This window comes from Oryx dammah, unplaced genomic scaffold (assembly GCF_014754425.2).
Source record: "Oryx dammah isolate SB20612 unplaced genomic scaffold, SCBI_Odam_1.1 HiC_scaffold_18, whole genome shotgun sequence".
In the NCBI taxonomy this organism is placed as follows: domain Eukaryota; kingdom Metazoa; phylum Chordata; class Mammalia; order Artiodactyla; family Bovidae; genus Oryx; species Oryx dammah.
In genome coordinates, this window is record NW_024070202.1 from 10,323,669 (window position 1) to 10,340,145 (window position 16,477).

The window sequence follows — 16,477 nt, forward strand, 5'->3', positions numbered from 1 at the left end:
GAAGGAAGGAACCAAATTTTGGTTTTAGCAATAAAGCGTACCTTCCCTGGTGTGCACATTCTGATGAGAGAGATGAGAATGTATGGCTCGATCCACAAGCATGGTAAAATCTCTAGCCACAAACCCTTCGGTTTCTTTAGCTATACACTGCAGATCAAGACTGGTGAACCTCTTCATGTCACAGTCCAGTTTATTTTTTATTATAGTATGCAGAATTTCACATCTTTGATCCTAAGGGAAAAAACACAAAATTCAAATTTATAATTTTACTTGACTGCAAACTTTTGTACACATATTTTGAGGAAAATCCGGTTACCATAATCTGCAGGGACAGAAAGCAGACTGTGTTTGCTGCAGACAGACTGGGGGAGGGGTGGCTGCAAAGGGGCACTAAGGAAACGCCTGGGAGGGATGGAAACCCTTGCTGCTTTAATGGTGGTGATGGTTTCATGGTACATACCCATGTTAAAACCGATCAAATTGTACACTTTAATTTTTTATTTTATTTTTTGGTTGCAACATGTGGCTTGCAGGATCTCAGTTCCCCAACCAATGACTGAACTTTGGCCACAGCAGTTAAAGAGCTGAATCCTAACCACTATTCCACCAGGAAACTCCCAACTGTACACTTTAAATAGTGAGTTTGCTGTCTTCAATTTTTTTATACCTTAATAAAGCTGTAAATATCAATAACATCAGATATGCAGATGACACCACCCTTATGGCAGAAAGTGAAGAGGAACTAAAAAGCCTCTTGATGAAAGTGAAAGAGAGTGAAAAAGTTGGCTTAAAGCTCAACATTCAGAAAACGAAGATCACGGCATCTGGTCCCATCACTTTATGGGAAATAGATGGGGAAACAGTGTCAGATTTTATTTTTGGGGGCTCCAAAATCACTGCAGATGGTGATTGCACCCATGAAATTAAAAGAAGCTTACTCCTTGCAAGGAAAGTTATGATCAACCTACATAGCATATTCAAAAGCAGAGACATTACTTTGCCGACTAAGGTCCGTCTAGTCAAGGCTATGGTTTTTCCTGTGGTCATGTATGCATGTGAGAGTTGGACTGTGAAGAAAGCTGAGCACCGAAGAATTGATGCTTTTGAAGTGTGGTGTTGGAGAAGACTCTTGAGAGTCCCTTGGAAGGAATGATGCTAAAGCTGTAACTCCAATACTTTGGCCACCTCATGCGAAGAGTTGACTCATTGGAAAAGACTCTGATGCTGGGACGGATTGGGGGCAGGAGGAGAAGGGGATGACAGAGGATGAGATGGCTGGATGGCATCACGGACTCGATGGACGTGAGTCTGAGTGAACTCTGGGAGATGGTGATGGACAGGGAGGCCTGGCGTGCTGCAATTCATGGGGTTGCAAAGAGTCAGACACGACTGAGCGACTGAACTGAACTGAACTGAAAGCTGTAAAAAGAATTACCTTGATAAATGACTGCTCTTTCTTTCTCCAGTAAAAAGGTTTTTATTTTGGCTCCTTTAAGAGTATTTTGTTGTTGTTATTCCCATAAAACATAATTCTAAAAACATTTAGTGGTCGATATCACTATGTTCTGTTATACTTAATAACAGGTATATTTTTATCCTTTTCTTTTTCTTCAGCTTTGAGATATAACTGACAAATAAAATTACAAGATATTTCAAGTGTACAATGTGATTTTTAAAGTAAACTTTTTATCTTGTACCGAGCGACTGAACTGCACTGCACTGAGGGTATAGCTGACTAACAAGACAATATTGTAATAGTTTCAAGTAAGCAGTGAAGGGACACAGCCATACATATACATGGATCCATTCTCCCCTAAACTCTGCCCCCATCCAGGCTGCCACATAGCACTGAGCAGGGTTCCCTGTGCTATACAGTAGGTTCTTGTTGGTTATCCATTTTAAATATAGCAGCTTGTATATATCCACCCCAAACACCCTAACTACAATAACAGTTAATTAGCATAGGGTCTGAGTACTTTTAGCGTAGATGCTAGGTAAGAATTTTAAACAGAAAGTTAAATAAAATACAGTTGCCTGTCTGGAAACATTCTTGGAGTGCACTGCCACTAAAACCATCAGGATTTTAAGCCCCCAAAGGAGATGACGGGTTGTATGTGCTTATACACATTTGGTCTTTGTCATGCTTCTGGTACAGAGCTCCTAAAACCCTTAAAATGTCCTAAATGATAAGAGTGATAAATGTGTCTTGACATTCCTAACAAAGCCCTTTCAACCACATGAGTTTATGTTAACAAGGTGACTTTTGGAGTGCACCTAAGTACAGGGGTTGGTTGCCACAGTAATCTACCTAGGCTAGAGAACTGGAACTTTCAGTCCCAGCCCGTGATTTCCCAGGAGGGAGAGGGACTGGAGGCTGAGTCAATGCCAATGGCCAGTGATTTGATTAACGATACCTATGTAATAGAGCTCCCATAAAACCCCAAAAGGACAGGGTCTGCAGAGCTCCCAGGCTGGAGAAAGGCTTCCCTGGTGGCTCAGACAGTAAAGAATCCAGCTGCAGTGCAGGAGACCTGGGTTTGGTCCCAGAGTTGGAAAGATCCCCAGAAGGAAATGGCAACCTACTCCAGTATTCTTGCCTGGAGAACTCCACAGACAGAGGAGCCTGGTGGGTTACAGTCCATCGGCTCGCAACTAGTCAGACACAACTGAGCGAGGAGCACTTTCACTTTCAGGCTGGAGAACCGAACACTTCCACTCGCTACCAGAGCAAGTCCCAAACTTCAAAAGGACAGAAGGTCTTTTGCTCCCACTCCCGACCTCATCCTGTATTATCTTCTCACCTGACTGTTGATTTGTATCTGTTCATATTCTTTGTAACAAACTGGTAATCCACTGAGTAAACCAGTTTCCCAAGTTCTCTGACTTGCTATCGAAAATTAACTGAACCCAAAGAGGGAGTCGTGGGAACCTCTGACGGAAAACCAGTCAAGCACGGGCAACACTGGTATCTGACGTGGAGGGCGGTCTTGTGGGACTGGGCCCTGGACCCGCGAAATCTGACGGCATCTCTGGGCAGTGTCAGAATCAGGCTGAACTGTAGGACTCCCAGATGGTCTCCAAGAATTGCCTGGTGGTGTGGGGAAGAAAGCCCACATACTGGAAATGGATGTCAGAATCATAGTGGGTACAGAATATTAGTGCTGTTAAAAAAAAAATGTTTAGCTAGTCACATTTTTAAAAGAAGAATTTCTTAAAGGTAAATACATGAGGTAATGGATGTGTTAAGTAACTTGACTGTGGTAAATATTCTACAATGTACATGTATATCAAATCACTGTTGTACACTTTAAATATATGTAATTGTTCTTGTCAACTGTATCTCACTAAATCTAAAAAGAATTCTAATTTCCATAGTGTATTTACAGATGTTACTGATGCAGAAGGAAGCAGTTGAGAATTTTTAGGGTTTTTTGTTTCTTTTTAAATGGAATAAAAAATAATACTTTAATAAGAAAAAAAGAAATGTTATTTTCAAAAAAGATATTTTCTTGGAAAGTACTTGGTAATATTTCATATGGTTACAAATGAAAATTTTGTATGTAAGTAAAACAGGCACTGAAGGTTGATTTTTAAGTCTTAAGATCACTAACATAAGCATTACATTTTAATAAAGTCATACATCATTAATAAAATTGATAAATAATTTATGTAAAAGGGGACACATTTCAACACTCTTCACAAGTAGTTGTTACCTGGTCAGGAGGCTGAATATGCTGGACACACTGAAATATGTGAATTCCTTGAGCAGAAACAAGTGTAGGATGTAGAGAATGTTGCGACTGGCTGGTAGCAATCAGCGCGACCAAACTTCCCATGGAAATAAATTCTTTCACCATATCAATCAAAGCTGGAATTAAGGAACACAGTGTAAAAGCTTATTATATAAAAGTGACATTTTAAAATCATACACTAATTAAAAATAATAACCTAAAGTCGACCTTTAGAGTAGAGTATGAATAGTATGGCCCCTCTTTACCTAGTTTATCTAGACTGAGGACCTAGTATTGGCCAGGTTCCAGTTACTCTAATAGAGGCAAAGGAAGCAATGTAAATGCTGAACTCAGAACCATGCCTAGTGAGGCTGGTTCTTACTAGGTAAAATTCTGGATCTTAATAGGTAAATGAAAAGGAATCTCTGAAATAAGTATTATAGAAGGATGATAAACTTTCATATTGTGTTCTATTGAGCAAGCAAATACAGCTTATATACCTATGGCTTTCTGGACAATCTCCTTCTACCCTAGCTCAAGAAAGGTTTGGTATGAGGTAAGAAACAAAACAGGCATTAATAACGTATATCTGAACCTGACCTAAAAATCTGTAGCATTCCCTTAAACACGAGACTAGCAAGTCTTTCAGACACTACAAGATTCCAAATGTGAAATTAACACTAATTTATGGTAATCCCAGATGACCATTACATCTACTACTGCGGGCAGGATTCCCCAGAAGAAATGGAGTAGCCATCATGGTCAACAAAAAGAGTCCTAAATGCAGTACGTGGATGCAATCTCAAAAACGACAGAATGATCTCTGTTCATCTCCAAGGCAAACCATTCAGTATCACAGTAATCCAAGTCTATGCCCCAACCAGTAACGCTGAAGAAACTGAAGTTGAACGGTTTTATGAAGACCTAGAAGATCTTTTAGAACTAACACCCAAAAAAGATGTCCTTTTCATTATAGGGGACTGGAATGCAAAAGTAGGAAGTCAAGAAACACCTGGAGTAACAGGCAAATTTGGCCTTGCAATGCGGAATGAAGCAGGGCAAAGACTAATAGAGTTTTGCCAAGAAAATTCACTGGTCATAGCAAACACCCTCTTCCAACAACATAAGAGAAGACTCTACACATGGACATCACCAGATGGTCAACACTGAAATCAGACTGATTATATTCTTTGCAACCAAAGATGGAGAAGCTCTATACAGTCAACAAAAACAAGACCGGGAGCTGACTGTGGCTCAGATCATGAACTCCTTATTGCCAAATTCAGACTTAAATTGAAGAAAGTAGGGAAAACCGCTAGACCATTCAGGTATGTTATACAGTGGAAGTGAGAAATAGATTTAAGGGTCTAGATCTGATAGATAAGAGTGCCTGATGAACTATGGAGGGAGATTCGTGACATTGTACTGGAGACAGGGATCAAGATCATCCCCATGGAAAAAAAATGCAAAAAAGCAAAATGGCTGTCTGGGGAGGCCTTACAAATAGCTGTGAAAAGAAGAGAGGCAAAAAGCAAAGGAGAAAAGGAAAGATATAAGCATCTGAATGCAGAGTTCCAAAGAATAGCAAGAAGAGATAAAGCCTTTTTCAGCGATCAATGCAAAGAAATAGACGAAAACAACAGAATGGGAAAGACTAGAGATCTCTTCAAGAAAATTAGAGATATCAAGGGAACTTTTCATGCAAAGATGGGCTTATTAAAGGACAGAAATGGTCTGGACCTAACAGAAGCAGAAGATATTAAGAAGAAGTGGCAAGAATACACGGAAGAACTGTACAAAAAAGATCTTCATGACCCAGATAATCATGATGATGTGATCACTAATCTAGAGCCAGACATCTTGGAATGTGAAGTCAAGTGGGCCTTAGAAAGCATCACTACAAACAAAGCTAGTGGAAGTGATGGAATTCCAGTTGAGCTGTTTCAAATTCTGAAATGATGCTGTGAAAGTGCTGCACTCAATAGGCCAGAAAGTTTAGAAAACTCAGCAGTGGCCACAGGACTGGAAAAGGTCAGTTTTCATTCCAATCCCAAAGAAAGGCAATGCCAAAGAATGCTCAAACTACTGCACAATTGCACTCATCTCACACGCTAGTAAAGTAATGCTCAAAATTCTCCAAGCCAGACTTCAGCAATACGTGAACCGTGAACTCCCTGATGTTCAAGCTGGTTTTAGAAAAGGCACAGGAACTGGAGATCAAATTGCCAACATCCGCTGGATCATGGAAAAAGCAAGAGAGTTCCAGAAAAACATCTATTTCTGCTTTATTGACTATGCCAAAGCCTTTGACTGTGTGGATCACAATAAACTGTGGAAAATTCTGAGAGAGATGGGAATACCAGACCACCTAACCTGCCTCTTGAGAAATCTGTATGCAGGTCAGGAAGCAACAGTTAGAACTGGACATGGAACAACAGACTGGTTCCAAATAGGAAAAGGAGTACATCAAGGCTGTATATTGTCACCCTGCTTATTTAACTTATATGCAGAGTACATCATGAGAAACGCCAGGCTGGAAGAAACACAAGTTGGAATCAAGATTGCCAGGAGAAATATCAATAACCTCAAATATGCAGATGACACCACCCTTATGGAAGAAAGTTAAGAGGAGCTAAAAAGCCTCTTGATGAAAGTGAAAGAGGAGAGTGAAAAAGTTGGCTTAAAGCTCAACATTCAGAAAACGAAGATCATGGCATCTGGTCCCATCACTTCATGGGAAATAGATGGGGAAACAGTAGAAACAGTGTCAGACTTTATTTTTTTGGGCTCCAAAATCACTGCACATGGTGACTGCAGCCATGAAATTAAAAGATGCTTACTCTTTGGAAGAAAAGTTATGACCGACCTAGATAGTATATTCAAAAGCAGAGACATTACTTTGCTGACTAAGGTCCGTCTAGTAAAGGCTATGGTTTTTCCTGTGGTCATGTATGGATGTGAGAGTTGGACTGTGAAGAAGGCTGAGCGCCAAAGAATTGATGCTTTTGAAGTGTGGTGTTGGAGAAGACTCTTGAGAGTCCCTTGGACTGCAAGGAGATCCAACCAGTCCATTCTGAAGGAGATCAGCCCTGGGATTTCTTTGGAATGAATGATGCTGAAGCTGAAGCTCCAGTACTTTGGCCACCTCATGAGAAGAGTTGACTCATTGGAAAAGACTGATGCTGGGACGGATTGGGGGCAGGAGGAGAAGGGGACGACCGAGGATGAGATGGCTGGATGGCATCACGGACTCGATGGATGTGAGTCTGAGTGAACTCTGGGAGTTGGTGATGGACAGGGAGGCCTGGCGTGCTGCGATTTATGGGGTCACAAAGAGTTGGACAGGACTGAGTGACTGAACTGAACTGAACTGAACTGAACTGATGGTTGCATTCTGTATTCATCTCTTAGGAACCCCGACCCAGTTCAATGCTGTCAAATCCTCCAACCCCTGATCCCATCTTCTCCTAGAACCCTAAGCTCCACTGGAATTTCCTGGACTTCTGCACCTTTGCCGGTGGATCACACTTCCTTTGTGCTTTCATTAGCCTGAAGCTGCTTCGTACCAACTGCTACTCCTCCATCAAAACTCATCTCAGTTATGAACTACTCTCAGAAACCTTCCCTCATAACTTCTTACCCAACCAGCTCCAGTTTAGTATATGTGCTCCTATCGCACCCTGTACACACTTCCAGCAGAACATATCCTACCCACCTCCTAGTTGTGTCTTCCTGGTCAGATTACATCACCGTGAATTTCCATTTACTCACCTGTAAAACCAGGAGAGTATCTGCATGGGGAGTACAAAGCAACCAGTCAACACATGGTAGCTATCATAATTATGAGTCTTCTGTATTAACACTATCTGTTTACTTTTATTTCCTCTCCAAGACTCTGAGCCTACAGACTGTGTATGAGCAATAGAGAAGTATTTGTCAAATGAGCAAGAGTAAAGCTGTACAGTTCAGCAATTTCTAATAAATGGAGAAGGGAGAACCTCCTTGGTAGCTTAGATGGTAAAGAATCTGCCTGCAATGTGGGAGACCTGGGTTCAATCCCTGGGTGGGGAAGATCCCCTGGAGAAGGGAATGGCAACCCACTCCAGAGAAGAATATGGCCCCAAAGACTAATGATGAGGTTGGAGAATGTTCACACTGCTCTATGGATCTTGCTAACACAGGATAACTACACAATTATACAGTGCCCCCAGAGGCCGCAAAAGCAACACGTTACACAGCATGCATCCTGTTTTCCAAAAAGCACAGCTTTACCACTAACACTGAAAATGCTGGCTGGTGAAGGAGAAGGCCTGTGGCCAGCGCGCGGCCCTGTGCATTACCGTGGGCAAGCCGCTGGCTCTGAACGGCCTCCGGACTGTGCTCGTGTTCCGGGAGAGCAGAGCGCCCAACAACAAGGTCCAGGTCGTCCAGCAGAACAACAGAAGGCTGACGCCACAGCGCCTCCGAGAAATCTGCCACTAGGGTCTTCTGTATGTTTTCAAGCCTTTTTCCTTAACACAGAAGATATAAAATGGTTTTAATGTTATTTGAAGGCTGGGAAAGTTCAGGCTGCCCTTGAAAGCATTAGAAAAGCTCAATATTGATTTGAATATGCAAATTTAATCCATACAGTATTTTGTTAATATACCAATCACTAAAATTGTTAGTCGTTAACACAGTTTAATTAATACAGCTTCAAAGGACTCAGTAAAGTACTGAATTTTGTAAAACGGAAAGACTATGCTACTATAATTTCTATCCATATGCGTTTGTTCATTCCATGGAGAATTTCCGATCCCTATTTGTAACAAAACAGTAAAATAAAAACAGGATGTGGGAAAATATAAATGAAAGGAAGGGGTCAAGAATCAGATGCAGGACGCTTGGGGCTGGTGCACTGGGATGACCCAGAGAGATGGTATGGGGAGGGAGGTGGGAGGGGGGTTCGGGACTGGGAACACGTGTACACCCGTCGAGGATTCATGCTGATGGATGGCAAAACCAACACAGTACTGTAAAGTAAAATAAAGTAATAAAAAAAAAAGTATTTTATGCTCACAACCAAAAAAAACAAAAAAAAGAATCAGATAAAAGCAAACACAAATGTAGCTGCCTCAAGATCCTAGAATCGCTATATTTAAATTACTAACGTGACTTCCATCTTCATGGTGAATTACAAACTTTTCATTTTCAAAGAATAGAGAACATACCAATTCATAAGAAAGGTCAAGAGTTCCTGTTACTTCAAAGTTAAAAATTTCACATGAGGCTGCAAGCAAGACTCTAAGAGAAGGACAAGGTCTCTAAAAGCCACCTTTATAGAATATGAAGTAATGGGTTTTCAAAGGCTATTTCTTAGTTTCTTATTATATACTAGATTAATAAACAGAATATAATGAGTAGTTGCTAGTAGGAGTGGTCGCAAGGGGAGAAAAAACTAACTACACAGTAAAATTTTTCTGATTCTTAAACAATTGGATAATAATATGCTACAGACTTTCAGAAGTGTAAGTGTACAGTTGACCCTTGAACAACATAAGTTTGAACGGTGGAAGTGTAGTTATATATATGTGGATTTTTTCCAACAGGAAATACTACAATACTATACCATTCAAGGTTGGCTGAATTCATGGATACAGTGGAACCACGTATTCAGAGGACTGACTATAAGTCATACAAAGATTTTTGGCTTCAAGGAGGGTTGGTACCCCTAACTCACGCACTGTTCAAGAGTCAGCTGTGTATGGTAAGCTGTAAATTTCCTCTCTGCTGTCTACAGCCACCCACATTCCCTCCCCAGAAGCACTCACCTGACTGGTTCCCCGAAGCTCAGAAGCAATCTATACTTCTGATTAGAGTTCTAATCCGAATCTAATATACTGAATCTAATCTATTCAATTAGAGTATATTTTAAATACTAATTTTCTCAGAGTTGTCCAAATTGGCATTTTTTAGGAGTACTGTCTACAAAGAGTTTTGACTAGGAAAAACAAAAGCCTCCAGCAAATATAGGGAGTTTTAAGATTTTTATTAAAAACATTAGACTGCCAAAGATCTAAAATTTCTAAGTAATTTCAATGACCAAATGACAAACAGAAAAATTAAATAAAGATAGCTATTTGTATTTATTAATTAGCAGCAATAAATAGTAACATTTCTTTCTACCAAAAAAGACATTTATGTAGAATATTACCATATTCATACCTCGTAAAGCTTTACAGTCAATTATTTCCACATGGGCATCCAGTATGTCAAATGCTTCTTTACAGATTGCCTTCGCTAAAGTTGATTTTCCACTTCCCTAGAAAATAATTGTGTCGTAAGAACTCTCAATGTATTCCGTCCCAGAAATAGCCCCTGTCAGTGTGGTGATCACCAAGATTCAGTCTCATCCATCAGGTATATACTACACAATGCTATATAACAGCTACATCTCAATAAAACTGGGGAAAAAGAAGAAAATCCACATCTCTAATTTACAAATGACATTTAGAAAATACAAGATAACTATAAATACTTAGAAAGAAAGGTTAAAAAAAAATCTGTTATCACCCCACCTCACAAAATTAGTCAACTGTTTTGCCATATTTTTCTTCCAGACACTCCACACACATTTTATGCAAATTTATTAAGCTGGGATTACAGTATTCCTGAGAGTTTATAATAAATCACTGTCCTCTTTATCAACAGACATAGAGGTATATCAGCCCCCTAGTACAATGCCACTCTGAGGATGTACTGGACCATAATGAGCTTATCAAAACCCTTCCTGATGTATATTTAACAGAATTCTGCCGAGAGAACGCACTGGTCATAGCAAACACCTTCTTCCAACAACACAGGAGAAGACTCTACACATGGACATCACCAGATGGTCGACGCTGAAATCAGACTGATTATATCCTTTGCAGCCAAAGATGGAGAAGCTCTATACAGTCAGCAAAAACAAGACCGGGAGTGGACTGTGGCTCAGATCATGAACTGCTTATTGCCAAATTCAGACTTAAATTGAAGAAAATGTGGAAAACCACTAGACTATTCAGGTATGACCTAAATCAAATCCTTTATGACTATACAGTGGAAGTGAGAAATAGATTTAAGGGACTAGATCTGATAGACAGAGGAGGGCCTGATGAACTATGGACGGAGGTTCATGACATTGTACAGGAGACAGGGATCAAGATCATCCCCAAGAAAAAGAAATGCAAAAAAGCAAAATGGCTGTCTGAGGAGGCCTTACAAATAGCTGTGAAAAGAAGGGAAGTGAAAAGCAAAGGAGAAAAGAAAAGATATACCCATTTGAACGCAGAGTTCCAAAGAATAGCAAGCAGAGATAAGAAAGCCTTCCTCAGTGATCAGTGCAAACAAATAGAGGAAAACAATAAAGTGGGAAAGACTAGAGATCTCTTCAAGAAAATTAGAGATACCAAGGGAACTTTTCATGCAAAGATGGCCTCGATAAAGGACAGAAATGGTATGGACCTAACAGAAGCAGAAGATATTAAGAAGAGGTGGCAAGAATACACAAAAGAACTATACAAAAAAGATCTTCACAACACAGATAATCACGAAGGTGTGATCACTCCCACTCACCTACAGCCAGACATCCTGGAATGTGAAGTCAAGTGGGCCTTAGAAAGCATCACTACGAACAAAGCTAGGGGAGGCAAGGGGATTCCAGTTGAGCTATTTCAAATCCTGAAAGATGATGCTGTCAAAGTGCTGCACTCAATATGGCAGCAAATTTGGACAACTCAGCAGTGGCCACAGGACTGGAAAAGGTCAGTTTTCATTCCAATCCCAAAGAAAGGCAATGCAAAAGAATGCTCAAACTTACCGCACAATTGCACTCATCTCACATGCTAGTAAAGTAATGCTCAAAATTCTCCTAGCCAGGCTTCAGCAATATGTGAACCGTGAAATTCCAGATGTTCAAGCTGGTTTTAGGAAAGGCAGAGGAACCAGAAATCAAATTGCCAACATCCGCTGGATCATGGAAAAAGCAAGAGAGTTCCAGAAAAGCATCTCTTTCTGCTTTATTGACTATGCGAAAGCCTTTGACTGTGTGGATCACAATAAACTGTGGAAAATTCTGAGAGAGATGGGAATACCAGACCACCTAACCTGCCTCTTGAGAAATCTGTATGCAGGTCTGGAAGCAACAGTTAGAACTGGACATGGAACAACAGACTGGTTCCACATAGGAAAAGGAGTATGTCAAGGTTGTATATTGTCACCCTGCTTATTTAACTTATATGCAGAGTACATCATGAGAAACGCTGGGCTGGAGGAAGCACAAGCTGGAATCAAGACTGCTGGGAGAAATATCAATAACCTCAGATATGCAGATGACAGCACCATTATGGCAGAAAGTGAAGAGGAATTAAAGAGCCTCTTGATGAAAGCAAAAGAGGAGAGTGAAAAAGTTGGCTTAAAGCTCAACATTCAGAAAACTAAGATCATGGCATCCAGTCCCATCACGTCATGGCAGATAGATGCGGAAACAGTGGAAACAGTGGCTGACTTTATTTTCCTGGGCTCCAAAATCACTGCGGATGGTGATTGCAGCCATGAAATTAAAAGACGCTTGCTCCTTGGAAGGAAAGTTATGACCAACCTAGACAGAATATTAAAAAGCAGAGACAAACTTGGCCAACAAAGGTCCGTCTAATCAAGGCTATGGTTTTTCCAGTGGTCATGTATGGATGTGAGAGTTGGACTGTAAATAAAGCTGAGTGCAGAAGAATTGATGCTTTTGAACTGCGGTGTTGGAGAAGACTCTTGAGAGTCCCTTGGACTGCAAGGAGATCCAAACACTCCATCCTAAAGCACATCAGTCCTGGGTGTTCATTGGAGGGACTGACGTTGAAGCTAAAACTCCAATATTTTGCCCACCTGATGCGAAGAGTTGACTCATTTGAAAAGACCCTGATGCTGGGAAAGATTGAGGGCAGAAGAAGGGGACGACAGAGGATGAGATGGTTGGATGGCATCACTGACTCAATGGACATGGGTTTGAGTGGACTCCAGGAGTTGGTGATGGACAGGGAGGCCTAGCATACTGTGGTTCATGGGGCTGCAAAGAGTCGGACATGACTGAGCAACTGAACTGAACTGATGTATATTTATGTTACTCCCAATTTTTAACCATGATAAGTAAAGCTAAAATAAATATCCATGAATTTGTTTATTTATTTGTCAGATTATACCTTCAGAATAAATTTCTATGAGCTAATACTATATCAAAGGATATTACACATTTAAACTTTGCTAAACATTGCTGTAAGTGCCCCCTAGAAGATCAAACACTTAGGTTTCTATAATTCTTTTAATATAGGCTTCCTCCCTTAGGCTACCACCATTGTTGCTTTGACCAGCTTTTTCTTTTTAAACATATATATTTTATTTATTTATTTAGGGTCAGCCAGGTCTTAGTTGTGGCATGTGGGATCTAGTTCCCTGACCAGGGATCGAATCTGGGGCCCCCTGCATTAACAGTGCTGAGTCTTATCCACTGGACAACCAGGGAAGTCCCTGCCTAGCTTTTAATAACCCTGCATCAGTTCTAATATTTTGCTTTTCATTACCGTGAACAGGAAAACTAGCCAAGCTTATTGTGTAAAGTCTGAGATTTAGCAGGCATTCAACAATAGTACCATCATTATAGTTTATAGAATTGCATTTATTTTTAAAGTCAGTGGACCCTAAAGAATAAAGAAATTAGGGGTACTGGACTATACGTCCCACCTGTTATACTTTTGGTTTAGTCAGAAAGCCTTTTCTCTCACTCAAAGTAATTCACATTTTAGTACTTTTTAGTTTACAAAGCCCTTTCATATATATTATTTCTCTTAAGTGAGATCCTAAAAGGCAAGGTTAGAAACTGGAAAACTGCCTCAAGTCACAGCCATAAGTACATAAGAGTAGTGGGACTCAGATTCAGTTCTGCCATCAGTGCCATTAACCTTGCTACCCCTAAGTCACATGGTGGAGGTCTGATTTCTCAGTCAATAGGATATTGTTTTTTAAAATAATATTCTACCATGATGATATATTTTGAAATTTGACATAGGTAATTTAGAGAACATTTAGAGTAACTGCTATATTGTAGCAGCCTTGCATATCTAGAATAAACCCTACTTGATTATGGTATATAATTCTTTTTATACATTAGTTGATCACATTTGCTAATATTTTGTTAAGGATTTCTGCATCTGTGTTCATGACAGGTTTTAGTCAGTAGTTTTCTTGTGATGCCTGTCTTGTCTTGGTATTAGGTAATGCTGGCGAAAAGGAGTACATCAAGGCTGTATAATGTCACCCTGCTTATTTAACTTATATGCAGAGTACATCATGAGAAATGCTGGACCAGAAGAAGAACAAGCTGGAATCAAGATTGCCAGGAGAAATATCAATAACCTCAGATATGCAGATGACACCACCCTTATGGCAGAAAGTGAAGAGGAACTAAAAAGCCTCTTGATGAAAGTCAAAGAGGAGAGTGAAAAAGTTGACTGAAAGTTCAACATTCAGAAAACAAAGATCACGGCATCCAGTCCCATCACTTCATGGCAGATAGATGGGGAAATAGTGTCAGACTTTATTTTTCTGGGCTCCAAAATCACTGTGGATGGTGACTGCAGCCATGAAATTAAAAGACGCTTGCTCCTTGGAAGGAAAGTTATGACCAATCTACACAGCATATTCAAAAGCAGAGACATCACTTTGCCAACAAAGGTCAGTCTAGGCAAGGCTATGGTTTTTCCAGTGGTCATGTACGGATATGAGAGTTGGACTGTGAAGAAGGCTGAGAGCCGAAGAATGAATGGTTTTGAACTGTGGTGTTGGTGAAGACTCTTGAGAGTCCCTTGGACTGCAAGGAGATCCAACCAGTCCATGCTAAAGGAGATCAGCCCTGGGTGTTCACTGGAAGGACTGATGCTAAAGCTGAAACTCCGATACTTTGGCTACCTCATGAGAAGAGTTGACTCATTGGAAAAGACCCCAATGCTGAGAGGGATTGGGGGCAGGAGGAGAAGGGGAAGACAGAGGTTGAGATGGCTGGATGGCATCACGGACTCGATGGACATGAGTCTGAGTGAACTCCGGGAGATGGTGATGGACAGGGAGGCCTGGCGTGCTGCGATTCATGGGTCGCAAAGAGTTGGACACAACTGAGCGACTGAACTGAACTGAATGCTGGCCTCACAGAACAGACTAGATTTTCCTCTGCTTCCACCCACTGGAAGAGACTGCAGACAACCAGGACAATTTCTTCCTTGAGAGTTTGGTAGTGTGTACCCAGTGCACCCATCTGGGTGTGTGCTTTCTGTTTGAGAATGATATTAATTACAGACTCAATTTCTTTAATAGATGTAAGCCATTTCATATTGTCATTATTCTTCTTGTGTGAGTTTTGGCAGCCTGTGTCTTTCAAGGAATTGGTCTATTTATCTAGGTTATCAAATTTTTAGGCATAGAGCTAAAATTTTTAGGGGCACAAGCTGTTTATTACAATTACTGTTTATTACCTGTTTTTAAATTTTATTTTTAATTGGAGGATAACTGCTTTACCGTGTTGTGTTAGGTTCTGCCTATAAGACGAATCAGCTCTAAGTACACATTTATTCTCTCCCTCTTGAGCCTAGCCCCCACCCCCTGCCCATTATACCCCACTAGGTCAAGAGAGCTTTATCATCCTTTTAATGTCTATGGGATCTGTAGTGATGTCCTCTTTTTCATTTCTTATACTAGTAATTTGTATCCTCTTTTTTTTTCCTTAGCCTGCCTAAGGGTTTATCAATTTTTACTGATCTTAAAAAAAAAAAAAAAAAGCCTTTGGTTTCACACTGATTTTCTCTACTGATTTCCTGTTTTCACTTCAATGGCTTCTACTTTAATTCATATTATTTCTTCTGCTTACATTGGATTTAATTTGCTCTTCTCTTTCTAGTTTACTAAAGTAGAAACTTGGATTAGTGGAGTAGTTGCTCTATTTTAAGTAAGAAATCAAAAGAAAGCAACTGGGGTAGTGAGAGGGAAAAAGTTATTATGCTGGAGTTAAAAGTGAATAGAAATATAAAAAGGCCTTATGATTTTGAATTGAAAAAAAAAAACCCACAAATACAAAAATCACACTGCAGCCCTGAAAAAATACTGCGTTGGTAGAGAAGAAAACTGTAAACCCCTTCAAAGAGCAGGGAACCTCTAGTAAGACTGACAAAGATTAAAACAAGAGAAGACACAAATTACCAATATCAGGAAACAGGACATAACAGATTTCCCATCTGTGAAAAGCAGAGTAAGATGTGCTGCTGTTGGGAATATAAACTGGTACAGCCACTGTGGAGAACAGTATGGAAGTTCCTTAAAAAAAACTAAAAACAGAGCTACCATATGACCCAGCAATCCCATTACTGGGCATATACCCAGAGAAAAACAGAATTCAAAAAGACACTTGCAGCCCAATATTCACTGCAGCACCGTTTACAACAGGCAGCACATGGAAGCCAGCTAAATGACCATCAGAGGGATGGAGGAAGAAGACGTGGCACACGTGCGCACGCGTGCGTGCACACACACACACACACACACACACACACTGGAGTATCACTCTCGGGTCATCTGTAGAGATGCGAACGCACACACACTGGAATATCACTCTCGGGTCATCTGTAGAGATGCGAACGCACACACACGCACACACACACACACACTGGAGTATCACTCTCAGGTCATCTGTAGAG

The 16,477-nt window shown here is 40.4% G+C and overlaps 1 protein-coding gene across 1 annotated transcript in view; it reads right to left on the reverse strand.

The window, feature by feature from the left end:
- Positions 1 to 16,477, reverse strand: part of PEX1 (peroxisomal biogenesis factor 1) — a 76,899-nt gene that overhangs the window by 24,494 nt on the left and 35,928 nt on the right. Inside the window, exons 11-14 of the mRNA XM_040260278.1 lie at positions 9,936 to 10,032; positions 8,072 to 8,242; positions 3,714 to 3,868; positions 42 to 231 (exon numbers count right to left, since the gene is read on the reverse strand). Coding sequence (XP_040116212.1) covers positions 42 to 231; positions 3,714 to 3,868; positions 8,072 to 8,242; positions 9,936 to 10,032 — 613 coding nt within the window. The remainder of the gene's footprint in view (positions 1 to 41; positions 232 to 3,713; positions 3,869 to 8,071; positions 8,243 to 9,935; positions 10,033 to 16,477) is intronic.